The sequence below is a fragment of the Capricornis sumatraensis genome, chromosome 17 (genome assembly GCF_032405125.1).
Source record: "Capricornis sumatraensis isolate serow.1 chromosome 17, serow.2, whole genome shotgun sequence".
Classification (NCBI taxonomy): domain Eukaryota; kingdom Metazoa; phylum Chordata; class Mammalia; order Artiodactyla; family Bovidae; genus Capricornis; species Capricornis sumatraensis.
The window spans coordinates 12,384,502-12,400,229 of NC_091085.1; the positions used below are offsets into that span (position 1 = coordinate 12,384,502).

Below are 15,728 nucleotides of genomic sequence, written 5' to 3' on the forward strand. Positions count from 1 at the left end.
CAGTGACAAGCGATAGTGGACAAGAATGTATGTGTGTATGACTGAGTCACTGTGCTGCACAGCAGACATCAACACAACATTGTAAATCGACTGTTCAGTTCAGTCACTCAGTCGTGTCCGACTTTTTGTGACCCCATGGACTGCAGCACGCCAGGCCTCCCTGCCCATCACCAACTCCTGGAGTTCACTCAAACTCATGTCCATTGAGTTGGTGATGCCCTCCACCCATCTCATCCTCTGTTGTCCCCTTCTCCTCCCGCCTTCAATCTTGCCCAGAATTAGGGTCTTTTCAAATGACTCAGTTCTTTGCATCGGGTAGCCAAAGTATTAAATTTCAGCTTCAACATCAGTCCTTCCAATGAATATTCAGGACTGGTTGGATCTCCTTGCAGTCCAAGGGACTCTCAAGAGTCTTCTCCAACACCACAGTTCAAAAGCATCAATTCTTTGGTGCTCAGCTTTCTTTATAGTCCAACTCTCACATCTATACATGACTACTGGAAAAAACCATAGCTTTGACTAGATGGACCTTTGTTGGCAAAGTAATGTCTGTGCTTTTGAATATGCTATCTAGGTTGGTCATAACTTTCCTTCCAAGGAGCAAGTGTCTTAATTTCATGGCTGCAGTCACCATCTGCAGGAATTGTAGAGCCCCCCAAAATAAAGTCAGCCACTTTCCACTGTTTCCCCATCTATTTCCCATGAAGTGATGGGACCAGATGCCATGATCTTCGTTTTCTGAATGTTGAGCTTTAAGCCAACTTTTTCACTCTCCTCTTTCACTTTCATCAAGAGGCTTTTGAGTTCCTCCTCACTTTCTGCCATAAGGGTGGTGTCATCTGCATATCTGAGGTTATTGATATTTCTTCCGCAATCTTGATTGCAGCTTGTGTTTCTTCCAGTCCAGCGTTTCTCATGATGTACTCTGCATAGAAGTTAAATAAGCAGGGTGACAATATACAGCCTTGACATACTCCTTTTCCTATTTGGAACCAGTCTGTTTTTCCATGTCCAGTTCTAACTGTTGCTTCCTGACCTGCATATAGGTTTCTCAAGAGGCGGGTCAGGTGGTCTGGTATTGCCATCTCTTTCAGAATTTTCCACAGTTTATTGTGATCCACACAGTCAAAAGCTTTGGCATAGTCAATAAAGCAGAAATAGATGTTTTTCTGGAACTCTTGCTTTTTCGATGATCCAGCGGATGTTGGCAATTTGATCTCTGGTTCCTCTGCTTTTTCTAAAACCAGCTTGAACATCTGGAAGTTCACGGTTCATATACTGCTGAAGCCTGGCTTGGAGGATTTAGAGCATTACTTTACTAGTGTGTGAGATGAGTGCAATTGTGCATATAAGTTAAATAAGCAGGGTGACAATATACAGCCTTGATGTACTCCTTTCCCGATTTGGAACCAGTCTGTTGTTCCATGTCCGATTCTAACTGTTGCTTCTTGACCTGCATACAGGTTTCTTAGGGGCAGGTCAGATGATCTGGTATTCCCATCTCACAGTTTGTCATGATCCACACAGTCAAAGGCTTTGGTATAGTCAATAAAGCAAAAATAGATGTTTTTCTGGAACACTCTTGCTTTATCGATGATCCATTGTCAATTTGATCTCTGACTTCTCTGCCTAAATCCAGCTTGAACACAGTTCATGTACTGATGAAGCCTGGCTTGGAGAATTTTGAGCATTACTTTACTAGTGTGTGAGATGAGTGCAATTGAGCGGTATTCTTTGGCATTGCCTTTCTTTGGTACTGGAATGAAAACTGACCTTTTCCAGTCCTGTGGCCACTGCTGAGTTTTCCAAATTTCCTCATATTGAGTGCAGCACTTCCACAGCATCATCTTTCAGGATTTGAAACAGCTCATCTGGAATTCCATCACCTCCACTAGCTTTATTTGTAGTGATGCTTCCTAAGGCCCACTTGACTTCACATTCCAGGATGTCTGGCTCTAGGTGAGTGATCACACCATTGTGATTATCTGGGTCATGAAGATCTTTTTCGTACTATTCTGTGTATTCTTGCCACCTCTTCTTAATATCTTCTGCTTCTGTTAGGTCCATACCATTTCTGTCCTTTATTGAGCCCATCTTGTATGAAATGTTCCCTAGGTATCTCTAATTTTCTTGAAGAGATCTCTAGTCTTTCCCATTCTATTGTTTTCCTCTGTTTCTTTGCATTGATCACTGAGAAGTCTTTCTTATCTCTCCTTGCTGTTCTTTGTACTTCAATAACAGTTTTAAAAAGAAATCCTGTGTATCAGTAGAACTGCCAGCATAAATACCAGAGTTATGCCACCGGGCGAGACATTTGAGACTGTTTCTTTGTTTGTATTGTGAACAATGAACTTGGGGAGATTGTCAGATGGTACATATTTATCCTGGTACCAGCATACTCTATCAACATCTAATAAATGACTGTTATTTATTATTTGCAGCTATCACAGTATTGTTTGGGGAGGGCAGGGTATGAGGAAGGTTGTCACAGGAGTGTGTGAAGATGAAGACTTGCAGGGTAAAGAAAAAGCACACACAGAGAACCCTTGACTCATTTATTTAAATAATCACTAAAGAATCAGAGAGAGTAAATGATGGTTAAATCGAAAACGTGTTAGAGTGTGTGTGAGGAGTACTGGGGGGAAATTTCACCCCAGAATGCCACTAAGAGCCACTTGTCACCAGCCTTGTCACTTGTGCTAAGAAAGAAATGTGCACAACCCAGGACCATCTGTGAGCTTCTCCATTTCTCTTTCATGCCTGATTGTCCAACACCCTCATTATTCTTGCTAGCTTATTTCTTTTCCAATTCTCTCCTTTTCTGGAGCAACAGGTCAGATGTGACTCAGAGTGCTGAGTGTCCTACTGGGAACTTGTCTGCCTTCCGTGGAGAGGCTGGAAGGATCCTGCCCTTCTGGGCAGTCCTGCTCACAGCCGCCTGGCCCCAGGAGCCCAGTGAGAGCCCTCCCCTCCCTCTGTGCCAGAAATCTCCCTCTTGTGGGCTGAGGGGCAAGAGCGTGAGGCTCCCTCTCTCAGTCACCACCTCATCATTTGTAATCACTCCATTCCTGCCTGGTAGGAAGGAAAGCACCATGTGAGGTTCCAAGCTCACGTTCTTCTCCCAGCCCTCCAGGGTTTAAATCTTCACTCCTCCATGACAACTTTGTGGGTGTGGGCTGGTTGTGTAACCTCCCTGCCCCAGCTGCTATCTGAAAAAATGATGGGAGCAGAATGAGATAATCTGGGCACAAGGCAGAGCACAAGACTCGGCTTTCAGTAAATCATTTGTAAAAGTCAATGTGAAGCAGTAGCAGTAGCAATAGCAGCGGCAGAAGGAAATAAATACAAAGGAGCTCTGGGTATTGGGGGAAGGTCCTCAGCGCCGACCTCAAGGAATGGGGCTGTGGTCACCAGCCACAGGCGTCTGTGTGCCACCGTCCCTGTGGCCCACCGTTCCCCTCGCGGCATACCGTCTTCGCTGGCCGAGGTTACCAGTGAAGAATGATGCTTGATTCACTAGTTCTGCGAACAGGGGGATGTGTCAAATCTTTTAACAAATACATTATTGACTTACCTTATTTCAAAGACATAAATGTAGAATGAGGTCACTTAACCCTGAAGGCAGAAGTCAATAAGTGGTGGATATGTTTTGAGCCCTGCTTTTGGTGTATACGCATGAGGAATACCAGTTACTTAGCAATTTGGAATTGATTCTGATTGTTTGGGGTGGCATTGACTGATATGATTACTAAGTGGATCCCCTGGTCTTGGGGAAATGGAAGTGTTTATATAACTGAAAAATTAGACTGTGATCAAACAAATATTTTTATAAATGATTGTCATGCAGACATGTGGAGAGCTAAGGCCTAAGCTGGCCATGCTGTGGCCAGTCGGTCGTTCTCTGGGAGGTGGCCTAACCTGCAGTACTGAGCGTGGCTTCAGGCAGTGGACATCTTCATCTGAAGAGTGCCTTTCACCTTAGGAGGAACTTTCATGTAAATTATCTCATTGTTGCAGCCTCAGCTAATATGCTCCTTTTCACAGCGGGTCCCACCTGAATGATAAGCAATGCCGTAGTACCACGATGGGAGGAAAAGCCGACCATGGTCACAACAGAGCCAGGCGAGGCAGGATTTTTTCAAATAATCCCCTAGCTACTAGTCCTTTCCTGTCCTGTGATGAGCCAAAGGATGGTTTTCCGATACAATCCAAAGTCCCAACAGAATAAGCCTATTAATAGGGCAGGCTCTAAAGAGTCATATTCTGCAGTAAATTTAAATGTTGGTGCAGTTTCCTTAGTTTCTAAGGGAGCATCCCGTTGAGAATTTCACTTTACAAGAAAAATACACATGGTATTTTTAGAAACATTTATTTGTTTATTTTTGTCCGTGTTGGGTCTTAGCTCCTGCAAGAGCTTCCTCTAGCTGCGGAGGGCAGGGACTATACTCTCTAGTTGCGTTGCACAGGTTTCTCATCGCAGCGGCTTCTCTTGTTGCAGAGCACAGGCTCTAGGGCCCGAGGGCATCAGTAGTTGAGGAAGTGGGCTCAACAGTGGCGTCTCCAGGGCTTAGAGTACAGGCTCAGGAGTTGTGGTGCATGAGCTTGGTTGCTCCTTGGCATGTGAGAGACGTCCTGGATCAGGGATCGAACCCGTGTCTCCTGGACTGGCGGGGGGATTCTCTACCCCTGAGCCACCAATGAAACCCCCACGCATTGTGTTTTTATCTAGATCATTTCAGGATTTCTGTGAGATCATTTCAGAGGCAGACTCAGTTCCCTGCAGAACTGAGGCCTGACATTGACATTTGATCAGTCACCCTGTTTTGAAAGAATTCATTTCCATTGTTAGGAAACCTTTTATTAAAAAAAAAAAAAAAATTAGGACACAGTCCATTTCCTCTACCTAAAAGTGTTATGTAATGAGTGCTTAACTCTCAGGAAGTTGGAATTTAGATTTATTCAGAAATATTATTAGGATACCCTATAGGATATCCTGGAATATTGTGCTAGACACCGCCAAGCTTCTCAGTGCCCTTTGCTGAAGTGCCTCTGAACCGCCTGCCTTTGTGGGAGATTTATCTCTGGCTTCTGATTCCACGTTGAATGTACTCCCAGCTTGAGCTCCATTTATGTTCAATCAATACTCTGTGTCATACTGAACTGGAAGACCAAATCCAGTGGATCAAGTTTCTCGCTGGATGCATGGAGAGTAAGTTTCAGATCATTGAAAACATACCGTACTAGCTTCATCTCCATGACAGTCTCAATTTTGTATGTGTTCCCACAGGAGAGGAGGACACAGAACTGTCAGGAGACGTGCCCCCAGGCACGGGAGGCCTGGATGAAGAGTCAGAGGCTCTAAGCACACTTGCTTCAGTGACCACAGAACCTTACATCACCAGTATAAATTCTACCCTTATTGACGAAGACACAGACCAGTTAGAGTTTATATTAATGGTGTTGATCCCAGTGATTTTACTGTCTCTCCTGCTTCTATCAGCGATACTCCTTGTAATATACCATAAAAGAAAAAGGAATAAACAAGGTAAATATTTTGCCTGTTCTCATTTCTAGACAACTGCTCCATGTGTTCATGAATAATTGATAAAACACAATACTTTCTGCTTCCACACAGAGCCCTCTAGCCAAGGATCTCAGAGTGTTTTACAGACACGTGAGTATTATTCTAACACCTGCCTGGAGATGGGATGGGGTGGGCAAAGAAACTGAGATGTTTTTAAGTGAAGCAACTACATAAAATAATGAGTGATGACTTGTTTCAGTGACATTTTCCAGAACTTAGAAATGTCATATACCTTTCTATTTAAAAAAAGAAACAGAAAATGCCTTCAGCCTAAACTGAAAATTGAAACACATAGCTTGCATCTCTGTATCTAACCTGGGTGAGGGCCTTATGTAATTTGGGCCAGTGTTGGTTAGTATACTCAGCTGTGGATGTGACTGCTGATAGAAGCAAAGTCTGATGCTGTAAGGAGCAATATTGCACAGGAACCTGGAATGTTAGGTCATGAATCAAGGTAAATTGGAAGTGGTCAAACAGGAGATGGCTAGAGTGAACACTGACATTTTAGGAATCAGCAAACTAAAATGGGCTGGAATGAGTGAATGACCAGATGGTCATCACTCAGATGACCATGATATCTACTACTGTGGGGAAAAATCCCTGAGAAGAAATGGAGTAGCCATCATAGACAACAAAAGAGTCTGAAATGCAGTACTTAGATGCAATCTCAAAAACGACAGAGTGATCTCTGTTCATTTCCAAGGCAAACCATTCAATATCACAGTAATCCAAGTCTATGCCCCGACCAGTAATGCTGAAGAAGCTGAAGTGGAATGGTTCTATGAAGACCTACAAGACCTTCTAGAACTAACACCAAAAAAAGATGTCCATTTCATTATAGGGGACTGGAATACAAAAGTAAGAGGTCAAGAAACGCTTGGAGTAACAGGCAAATTTGGCCTTGGAGTACAGAATGAAGTAGGGCAAAGGCTAATAGAGTTTTGCCAAGAGAACGCACTGGTCATAACAAACACCCTCTTCCAACAACACAAGAAAAGACTCTACGCATGGACGTCACCAGATGGTCAACACCAAAATCAGATTGATGATATTCTTTGCAGCCAAAGATGGAGAATCACTATGGAGTCAGCAAAAACAAGACCAGGAGCTGACTGTGGCTCAGATCATGAACTCCTTACTGCAAAATTCAGACTTAAATTGAAGAAAGTAGGGAAAACCACTAGCCCATTTAGGTATGACCTAAATCAAATCCCTTATGATTATTCAGTGGAAGTGAGAAATAGATTGAAAGGATTAGATCTGATAGAATGCCTGAAGAACTATGGACAGATTCATGACATTGTACAGAAGATAGGGATCAAGACCATTCCCGAGAAAAAGAAATGCAAAAAAGAAAATGGCTGTCTCTGGAGGTCTTAAAAATAGCTGAGAAAAGAGAAGCGAAAAGCAAAGGAGAAATGGAAAGATATACCCATTTGAATGCAGAGTTCCAAAGAATAGCAAGGAGAGAGAAGAAAGCCTTCCTCAGTGATCAGTGCAAAGAAATAGAGGAAAACAACAGAATGGGAAAGACTAGAGATCTCTTCAAGAAAATTAGAGATACCTAGGGAACATTTCATGCGAAGAAGGGCACAATAAAGGACAGAAATGGTATGGCCCTAACAGAAGCAGAAGACATTAAGAAGAGGTGGCAAGAATACACAGAAGAACTGTACAAAAAAGATCTTCACAACCAAGATAATCACAATGGTGTGATCACTCACCTAGAGCCAGACATCCTGGAATGTGAAGTCAAGTGGACCTTACGAAGCATCACTACGAACAAAGCTAGTGGAGGTGATGGAATTCCAATTGAGCTATTTCAAATCCTAAAAGATGATGCTGTGAAAGTGCTACACTCAGTATGCCAGCAAATTTGGAAAACTCAGCAGTGGCCACGGGACTGGAAAAGGTCAGTTTTCATTCCAATCCCAAAGAAAGGCAATGCTAAAGAATGTTCAAACTACTGCCCAACTGCCCTCATCTCACATGCTAGTAAAGTAATGCTCAAAATTCTCCAAGCCAGGCTTCAACAGTACATGAACTGTGAACCTCCAGATGTTCAAGCAGATTTAGAAAAGGCAGAGGAATCAGAGGTCAAATTGCCAAAATCCGTTGGATCATCAAAAAACCAAGAGAGTGCCAAAAAACCATCTACTTCTGCTTTATTGACTATGCTAAAGCCTTTGACTATGTGGATCATGACAAACTGTGGAAAATTCTGAAAGAGATGGAAGTACCAGACCACCTGACCTGCCTCTTGAGAAATCTATATGCAGGTCAGGAAGCAGCAGTTAGAACTGGACATGGAACAACAGACTGGTTCCAAATAGGAAAAGGAGTACGTCAAGGCTGTATATTGTCACCCTGCTTATTTAACTTCTATGCAGAGTACATCATGAGAAACGCTGGGCTGGAAGAAGCACAAGCTGCAATCAAGATTGCCGGGAGAAATATCAATAACCTCAGATATGCAGATGACACCACCCTTATGGCAGAAAGTGAGGAGGAACTCAAAAGCCTCTTGATGAAAGTGAAAGAGGAGAGTGAAAAAGTTGGCTTAAAGCTCAACATTCAGAAAACTAAGATCGTGGCATCCAGTCCCATCACTTCATGGCAAATAGATGGGGAAACAGTGGAAACAGTGACAGACTTTATTTTTGGGGGGCTCCATAATCACATGGTGACTGCAGCCATGAAATTAAAAGACACTTGCTCCTTGGAAGACAAGCTATGACCATCCTAGACAGCATATTCAAAAGCAGAGACATTACTTTGCCAACAAAGGTCCATCTAGTCAAAGCTATGGTTTTTCCAGTGGTCATGTATGGATGTGAGAGTTGGACTGTGAAGAGAGCTGAGTGCTGAAGAATTGATGCTTTTGAACTGTGGTGTTGGAGAAGACTCTTGAGAGTCCCGTGGACTGCAAGGAGATCCAACCAGTCCATCCTAAAGGAGATCAGCCCTGGGTGTTCATTGGAAGGACTTATGCTGAAGCTGAAACTCCAATACTCTGGCCACCTGATGCGAAGAACTGACTTATTTGAAAAGACCCTGATGCTGGGCAAGATTGAAGGCAGAGGGAGAAGGGGACGACAGAGGATGGGATGGTTGGATGGCATCACTGACTCAATGGACATGAGTTTGACTAAACTCCAGGAGTTCGTGATGGACAGGGAAGCCTGACCTGCTGCAGTCCATGGGGTCGCAAAGAGTTGGATACGACTGAGTGACTGGACTGTACTGAGCTGAACTGGTCAGTGTAATGCTTTCTGACCTTTGGAGGAGATGGTCAAGCTGGTGAAGCAGTGGGTTCGACTGGGGGCCTGGTGGCCAGGCTGGCATCCTTGAGTCATCTCCACAGGGAGAGGATTCTTCCGTCTGTTTTGTCACAGGCACTGTTTTCTCTACCAGGCCACACACCCATTTGATCTTGAAAAAGCCTGGGTAAAGCATGGTTCTTAGTCCTATTGAAACTATGCTCACTTTTAAAATGAAATTCCTAATCGGCTAAAGATGTAAATAGTAAACCATTAGTAGTGAACCAATCTGATAGATCATTCCCTGGGTCAGTGATACACTCTGAGAAGATTCACTTCCGATGGCAGGACTTTCAAATACAAGGTTTGGGGATGGTTCTGGGTCCAAAGCCAACTTGGGTACTTTTGGCTTATGTTGCTAAAAATGACTCCAATTAGATTTTCAATTTGAAGCCTTTAGACATTCCAAAAATCACTCAAGGGTGATAAGATGTATATTTATATGTGCATACAAAACTCACTTTTTGTCTTTCACATCCACTAACAGGGGTCCCCTGTCTTTGAGGGCATGCCTTAGGCCTGCAGGTCCCCACATCGTCCTTGTACCAAGAGAAGCTTTAAGCTCTCGCAGAGCTGTAAATGGTCATTTTCCATTATGCCCACAGGTAGGGCAGACGTGAACTGGGAAGGAAGCACTGAAGTGCATTACCTTTCATGGCAAGGACTGATGTAATAGATTCCAAGAAAGTAGGAAATACACGTTTTTCCACTGCTTGCAATTTCGGGGTGACCTAAGAACAGTGATCACGTGGCAGCTCTTTTGTAAGCCAGAGAAAAAGAAAAAGCAGAGATGCCTGGATCTTTTTTTTTTCAAATTAAGGAAAGTAGGACTTCCCAGGTGGTCCAGTGGCTAAGACTCCATGCTCCCAGTGCACAGGGCTCTGGTTCGATCCCTGCTCAGGGCATGAGAGCCCCATGCTGTAACTAAGACCCAGCACAGCTAAATAAAAACAAAAACAAAAATAAGTAGGGAGAGTAGAATTTCCTGCCCAAACCGTAGGCTACAGCTGGTCTTAGCTAACAGAGTCCTGGGGTCGGGGGAGTTTGGGGTTGACTAGTCAAATGGTCATTCTCTAAGGCACTGAATCCAGAAAGGGGTTTTTTACTGAACTTCATTTCGAGACGCTCAAGATTCAAAAGCCATTCACAAGTGAGCACTGACCTTGGACAGGGTCCACGGGTTTGTGCCGCTCCCTTCCCTAAGGCCTCCGTACCTGGTTGATGCTGTGTCTTCTGTCTGGAATTTCCTTCTTGGCTGCTTGGCAGACTGCCAGCCCATTCTACAATGTGCCGTTCTAAGGCTTTTAGGAAGAGCTGAGTACTCAGACCCCAGGCAGAATTAATTAAGTGTGACTGTGTTCACACTTACTTTGCACAGTCGTGAATACTGTCATCAGCTGGTGACTTGCCTTTTTTGGGTCTCTCTTCCTTACTGGGTGATGTTCTCCTTAAGGTCCAAAAGAACCAGGAACTTGTCTTTTCATCTTGTGGAGTAGAGTGGCAGGAAGGTTATCGGGACAGATTCTGGAATACTCTGCCTAACTGGCTTTTCTATGTCCTAGTTTTATAAACTCTGGTTCAGCTTCCTCATCTGTTAAATGGGCAAAACTCAGTACCACCTCATAGAGTTGTTGGGAGAATTAAGTGGATTCACTTATGTAAAGCACTTAGAAAAAAACAGTAGGTGGCATATTGTAAGTGGAAGCTAATTATTTTTACCCTTTATCTCCCAGAGTGCCTTCCCCAACACATTAATAGCTGCTCAATAAATGTGTATTGCAGAGATGAGCTGATGAAAGGATGTGAGAACTTTTTTTAGAGAATACATTCTCAGAGGTAAAAGTAAATTTGCACATTATTCTTAACACAAATTGGCACATTGTTTTTACTTTAAATGTGCCTCACCTTAAGAAAACACAGATGGAAACTTAGAATTTCAAAGCAGTTGCTTATCACCGACGTTCTAGGTCAAGAGAGCTGTATTTGAATATCTTTTACTCACCATTCCTTTAATATAGGTACAGATGGTTAACGATGAATCTCTCTTCAGACAGCTAAAAAAATTCACAAACACTCCCCACCAAAATCCACCCATTCATATTTAACATTATAATACAAGGCAGTAGAAGGAGACTATTTAAATGAACAGAATTTGATTTAAATATATTTTTTATTTATCTTTCCAGGAAAAATAAAACTGTCATACTGGGTCAGGCCAGCATGTTGCTTGGAAAGTTCTCAAAGGAACGTTTTGTGGCAGGTCAGAGAGGATGTCCTGTGCTTAGGAATAGACTACAGCCTGATGTATTCTTCCACATCAAGAAATGTCTGGAAATTTGACAGCTGGGGAGCATTTGGCCAACATTTTTGGAAAGAATACTTCACCTGCAGGGGAATCACCCTTTTTGCTTTGGCCCTGCCTGTTCCGTGTCCGGGAAAAGGGAAGGCTATGGAGTGACTCGATGTATAATGGCCCTTCTCCCCAGACTCGCACGCATGAGATCTGCAGTTGATATTATTTAATAATATTTATTAGGTGTCTTGATGGGCTGCCTCTCTGGGAAAGAGCTGCAGGGGATACAGCTGGCAGTAAAGCATCGCTTTAAACAGGCTGTGGCTCCAGGACACCTGGCTCGGCTCACTCTCCAGAAAGACCCTCGCGTTGAGCACGGAAGCCAGATAAGCAGGATGGTCTCCTGCTGCGCTGCGGCCCCCGCCCCACCCTGCGCTGCTCCCAACGGCTGCAGCGGGAGAGTAGCAGGGCTGGGCCCCGGGGGCCAAGGGGGCGTCCGGTCGGGGGAGGAAGTGTCCTCACGGAGGAGGACAGGGAATGGCAGGGCTGTAGGAGGCAAAATGGAATCAAGTGCAGGTGGGGGGCTGTGCGAGAGCCTCGGGGGCGCACAGGGAGTAGGTGGCTGTTAATAAAGAGACGAGGCCAGGTGGAGTGGAGCGGGCAGGGCCTGATTGCAGGGGACGGGTAATTGGTCTCCCTCCCGGTTTAATGCTGTGCTCGGGGAGCGCCCTCCGAGATGTTTTCGCGTTGCCATGGCGGCCGGGGCAGGGGTAATGGCCGTGGAGCAGGGGAGATGAAGCCACAGGAGGCTTTTTGCTCTGTTTGAATACTGATTACAGGAGCTTCGCATTCGGTGCATCTGGAGCACTTCTGTAATGGGTTTTTAAACTTTCCCATCATCTGCACGCAGGTCTAGCTCCAGCTCACAGCGAAGCCTGCGGGCACCCAGATTAGAAAGATAAATCCACCCCCTCGAGAGTCGGGCTGTGGGGCCGTTTGTTCTGAAAGAAATTAGTAAGGGGCTATTAAGCAGGGAAAGAGGGGGAGCAGGGAGGTGGTAGTGACAAACAGGGGCATTTTTGTGGGTCACCTGTGAAGGAGGTTCGGTTGTATAGGAGCTTTATTTATAGTAAAGTCCTTTAAGGAAAAGAGCCTGTAAATGTTAGATGAAAAATGCATGTATATAAAAATAAGGTGACCATCCCTCCCTTTCCCAGTCTAAGTGTCCAGAGGAGTCCGGTGTCTGCAGGAAGCTTCAGATTCTTGCCCAAGAGTGGGAGGACACAACCTACAGCCCCTCAAAGGGAAGCAGTGATGGTGTGAAACTGGCAACCGTGCCCGGCTTCCCGGGGTTAGTGGTGCCATTAAAAGCTTGCCAACCCACAGGAAATTACAGCGGCTCCTGGCTGCCAGGAGCTCAGTTCCAGGTGTCTGCTGGTTGTGCTTCCTCGCTGGGGGCCTCCCCTCTGCCCACCAGACAAAGGAGGCCTCTGATGGCTGAGAATCAAGACTATCGGACTATTCAGTGGCTCTCTGTAAAACCGTGTGCTTCTCAGTGGTTCTTCACATCATAAGAGGTGCAGTGGGGCTGTGCTATCCACTCACTCGCCATCACTGCCTCGTTTCTCTGGGTGCATCTGTTCCCCTGCCAAGCAAAAGAGAGGCTGAACTGGGGCACTGGGCTCTAATTCTTGCCACATGTTCATATGGAATCTGATCCGTATCCAAGCCATTTTGCAGACTGTTACCTGATGCATCTCAACTAAAGCAACCAACAGCAAGCTTGTTGGAAGTTTCACTATTATGAGATGCTAAATCCAAAACACTGGGCACGAATTTAAACCCAGAGTTGGATGATCCAGATGAAGACCTGTTCGTTTATTCAGTTCCTATTGGGTGTTTGTCGGGTACAGTGCAAGCTGGATGAGGGGGGATGTCGCGATGAACAAGGCAGACATGATCCCACCCTTTGGGAGCTATGTATGGTCTAGTGGGAGAGACAGACATGAAGAGTTAACCAGAGAACCTGATTGATGGCAAATTGTGGCAGACACTATCAAGGAGCAAAGAGAAGCTGAGCTGGCAAAGATGTGCCCTGTTTCAGACAGAGGAGATGGGGGAGGCCTCTCTGAGGAAAGCTGATGTAGTGGGCCAAAGGACTCTTGTGCCTGCCATACAGGAAGCTAGGCTCTGACAGTGGGAGTCTGCAGCACGGGAAGGGTTTATTACAGGTTGCCCTGAAAGTGGGCAGGAGAGAAGCCTCAGATCCACTCCAACTTGGTGGCTGAGTTTGGGGTGTTTTTAAAGGAGAAGAACAAAGAGGCTGCAATCAATCATCAACGGTGCCATTTCTTAATCATGACTTTGGGAGTCAGGATGTCTCTGGCTTATGATTCTCTGGCCAGGTGGGCCATGGCTGGGGGTCCGTGAGCTTCTCTTGTCCTGGAGAGACAACCTGAGTTTGTGCTTTAATGATGACATATTCACAACCATTTTAGTCATCGGACTCTGGTTGATTCATGTTCAGTTAGCCCAGGATTGAGGTCAGACAGAATAAGAAAGGAAGAGAGATTAATCAACTGGCAGGGGTCCTTGTGTCTTGGGGGGTTGGTTTCACTGAGACCAGAAGGCTGTGAGGGGAACAGCCGTACAAAGAGCCGGGGTGAGAGAAGGGTGCCGAGGGGAGCCTGGGATGGATGCACCACATCCTACTCCGTGACAAGTGGACAGGGTCACAGAGTCCAGTTTGCTGTGTCACAAGGAGATGAGAGAGCAGTTGTGTAAACGCTCTCCGAGGATCACGCATTTCAAAATGGCCATCTGCCCTCGATTGACGTAGACGTTAACTATAGCCCCTTTCAAGATGTAATCTCTTGGAAGTCATTTCCCTGCTTTGTAGAGGAGATTTCAGCTGATGTGGAAATAAAGAGTTGTTACACATACTGAACAGTAACATGACTTTTATATTTACTGTCTTTCAGATGAACTGGGAAGTGAAAACGTGAAAGTGTAAGTCCCCCCCGCCCCCGCCCCCAGCCCGTGTCCAGTTCAGCTTTGGGGTGGACCAGGATGTTGGTGGAGGAGGATGGTGGTGGTGAGCAGATCAAAGGGCCAGATTTCCAAGAGTTCTGGTTTGACAGCCCCGGCAGGGCCCTCCTACTTCCCTAACCCCAAGAGAATGTGCCAGAGTCCCCACACCTCACCACAGGACAGGGGATCTGACGGGGGAGAAGGTCCTCTGTTCAGAAAAGAGCCCTTTTCTGACCGCCATCAATTCCAAATGCATCGGTGACTGAGTATTCTGACCCTGGGTGTATTTCAAGGACATCAGTTCATTTATTCTGATTAAAAAATTTATCACCAGGGAAGAGATGTTAGTTGGTATTAAAAGAGGGAACCCTAGTAGAAACCCAGAGTTTGTGTGGTGAGAAGAAGATCCTGGTGGGGAGTGGGGCAGGACGAGGAATGGAGGTGGCAGGAGGGCTGGGGAGAGAGGATTCTGCCTGGAGGAGTGGCCGGGGGCGCTGTCACCGGCGTCTCTGCCTCCCCCCACACTCCCCCGTGCTTGTTTTGACCCTAGGCTGGCCTCCTCTGCAGGGGGGCAGCGAGTGGATCAGAGCAGGTGGGCCCCTCCCCCAATCCTACCTACATTAACTGGGGCCTCTTCCCTCCCCCAGGAGAGCTGAGCCCCAGCCAGGAAGGGCCCTGGATTTCTGAGCATAAGGGCTCCAATTCTTCTAGGCAGGAAAGCCTGGAAATGGAAGGGCGAGGTGGTGAAGGTGGCCGGTCCATCAGCCTCCTGACCTGGAGCGCTGATCAAAAACCCCTAACGATAGGGAAGTGAAATTGAGCAAGGCTAAAATGCTAAATGTGGCAGCTCCCTGGAGGAGCCTCAGACTCATCTCAGTACCTTCGGGGGGAGCCAGCTCTCCTGGGCTTCCTCTCAGCCCATCATCAGTAATGGACGAAGGTTTATTTTCGTTTTTGCTTTTTTTCCTGTTACAGTTTGGTCCTCTTGAATAGAGCAAATGCCTAGATTACCCTGGAGTATAAGATGTTGAATCAAGTTCAGCTTCCTCACAGCCAACAGCCCAGGCTGTCCTCAAACAAAATTTAGCACATCACAAAACATGTTGGTTTTGTCTTTTGTTTTTCCAACAAGCTCTTGACTTTCTCTCTCTAGCCCTATTTTTGAGGAAGACACACCCTCTGTGATGGAAATAGAAATGGAAGAGCTTGATAAGTGGATGAACAGCATGAATCGAAACGGTACGTGGTGTGGAATATGGAAGGTGGTTTTCTTAGTGCTCTGGTAAGAGGAGGCTGCTCCCTCTTCATAACTGTGCGGTTGGATCCTGGGTGGGGTCCTGTGAGCCCACCTGCCTTACTTCCAGCACATGCCAGGAGTTAGCTGGGGCCTGACCATCCTTAAATACATAGTTTAATTACCACATCAGTTGTTGCCACTCCAGTGGAGTTTTTCAAGAAGAAAACGGACTGTTTTTTTTTTCAAGTGAGGAAATCTCTTGAG

General features: G+C 45.6%; 1 protein-coding gene across 1 annotated transcript in view; it reads left to right on the top strand.

The window, feature by feature from the left end:
- The window catches only part of TMEM154 (transmembrane protein 154), a 49,334-nt gene that overhangs the window by 19,052 nt on the left and 14,554 nt on the right, over positions 1-15,728 (top strand). The window contains exons 2-5 of the mRNA XM_068990212.1: positions 5,288-5,545; positions 5,636-5,674; positions 14,179-14,206; positions 15,381-15,466. Coding sequence (XP_068846313.1) covers positions 5,288-5,545; positions 5,636-5,674; positions 14,179-14,206; positions 15,381-15,466 — 411 coding nt within the window. The remainder of the gene's footprint in view (positions 1-5,287; positions 5,546-5,635; positions 5,675-14,178; positions 14,207-15,380; positions 15,467-15,728) is intronic.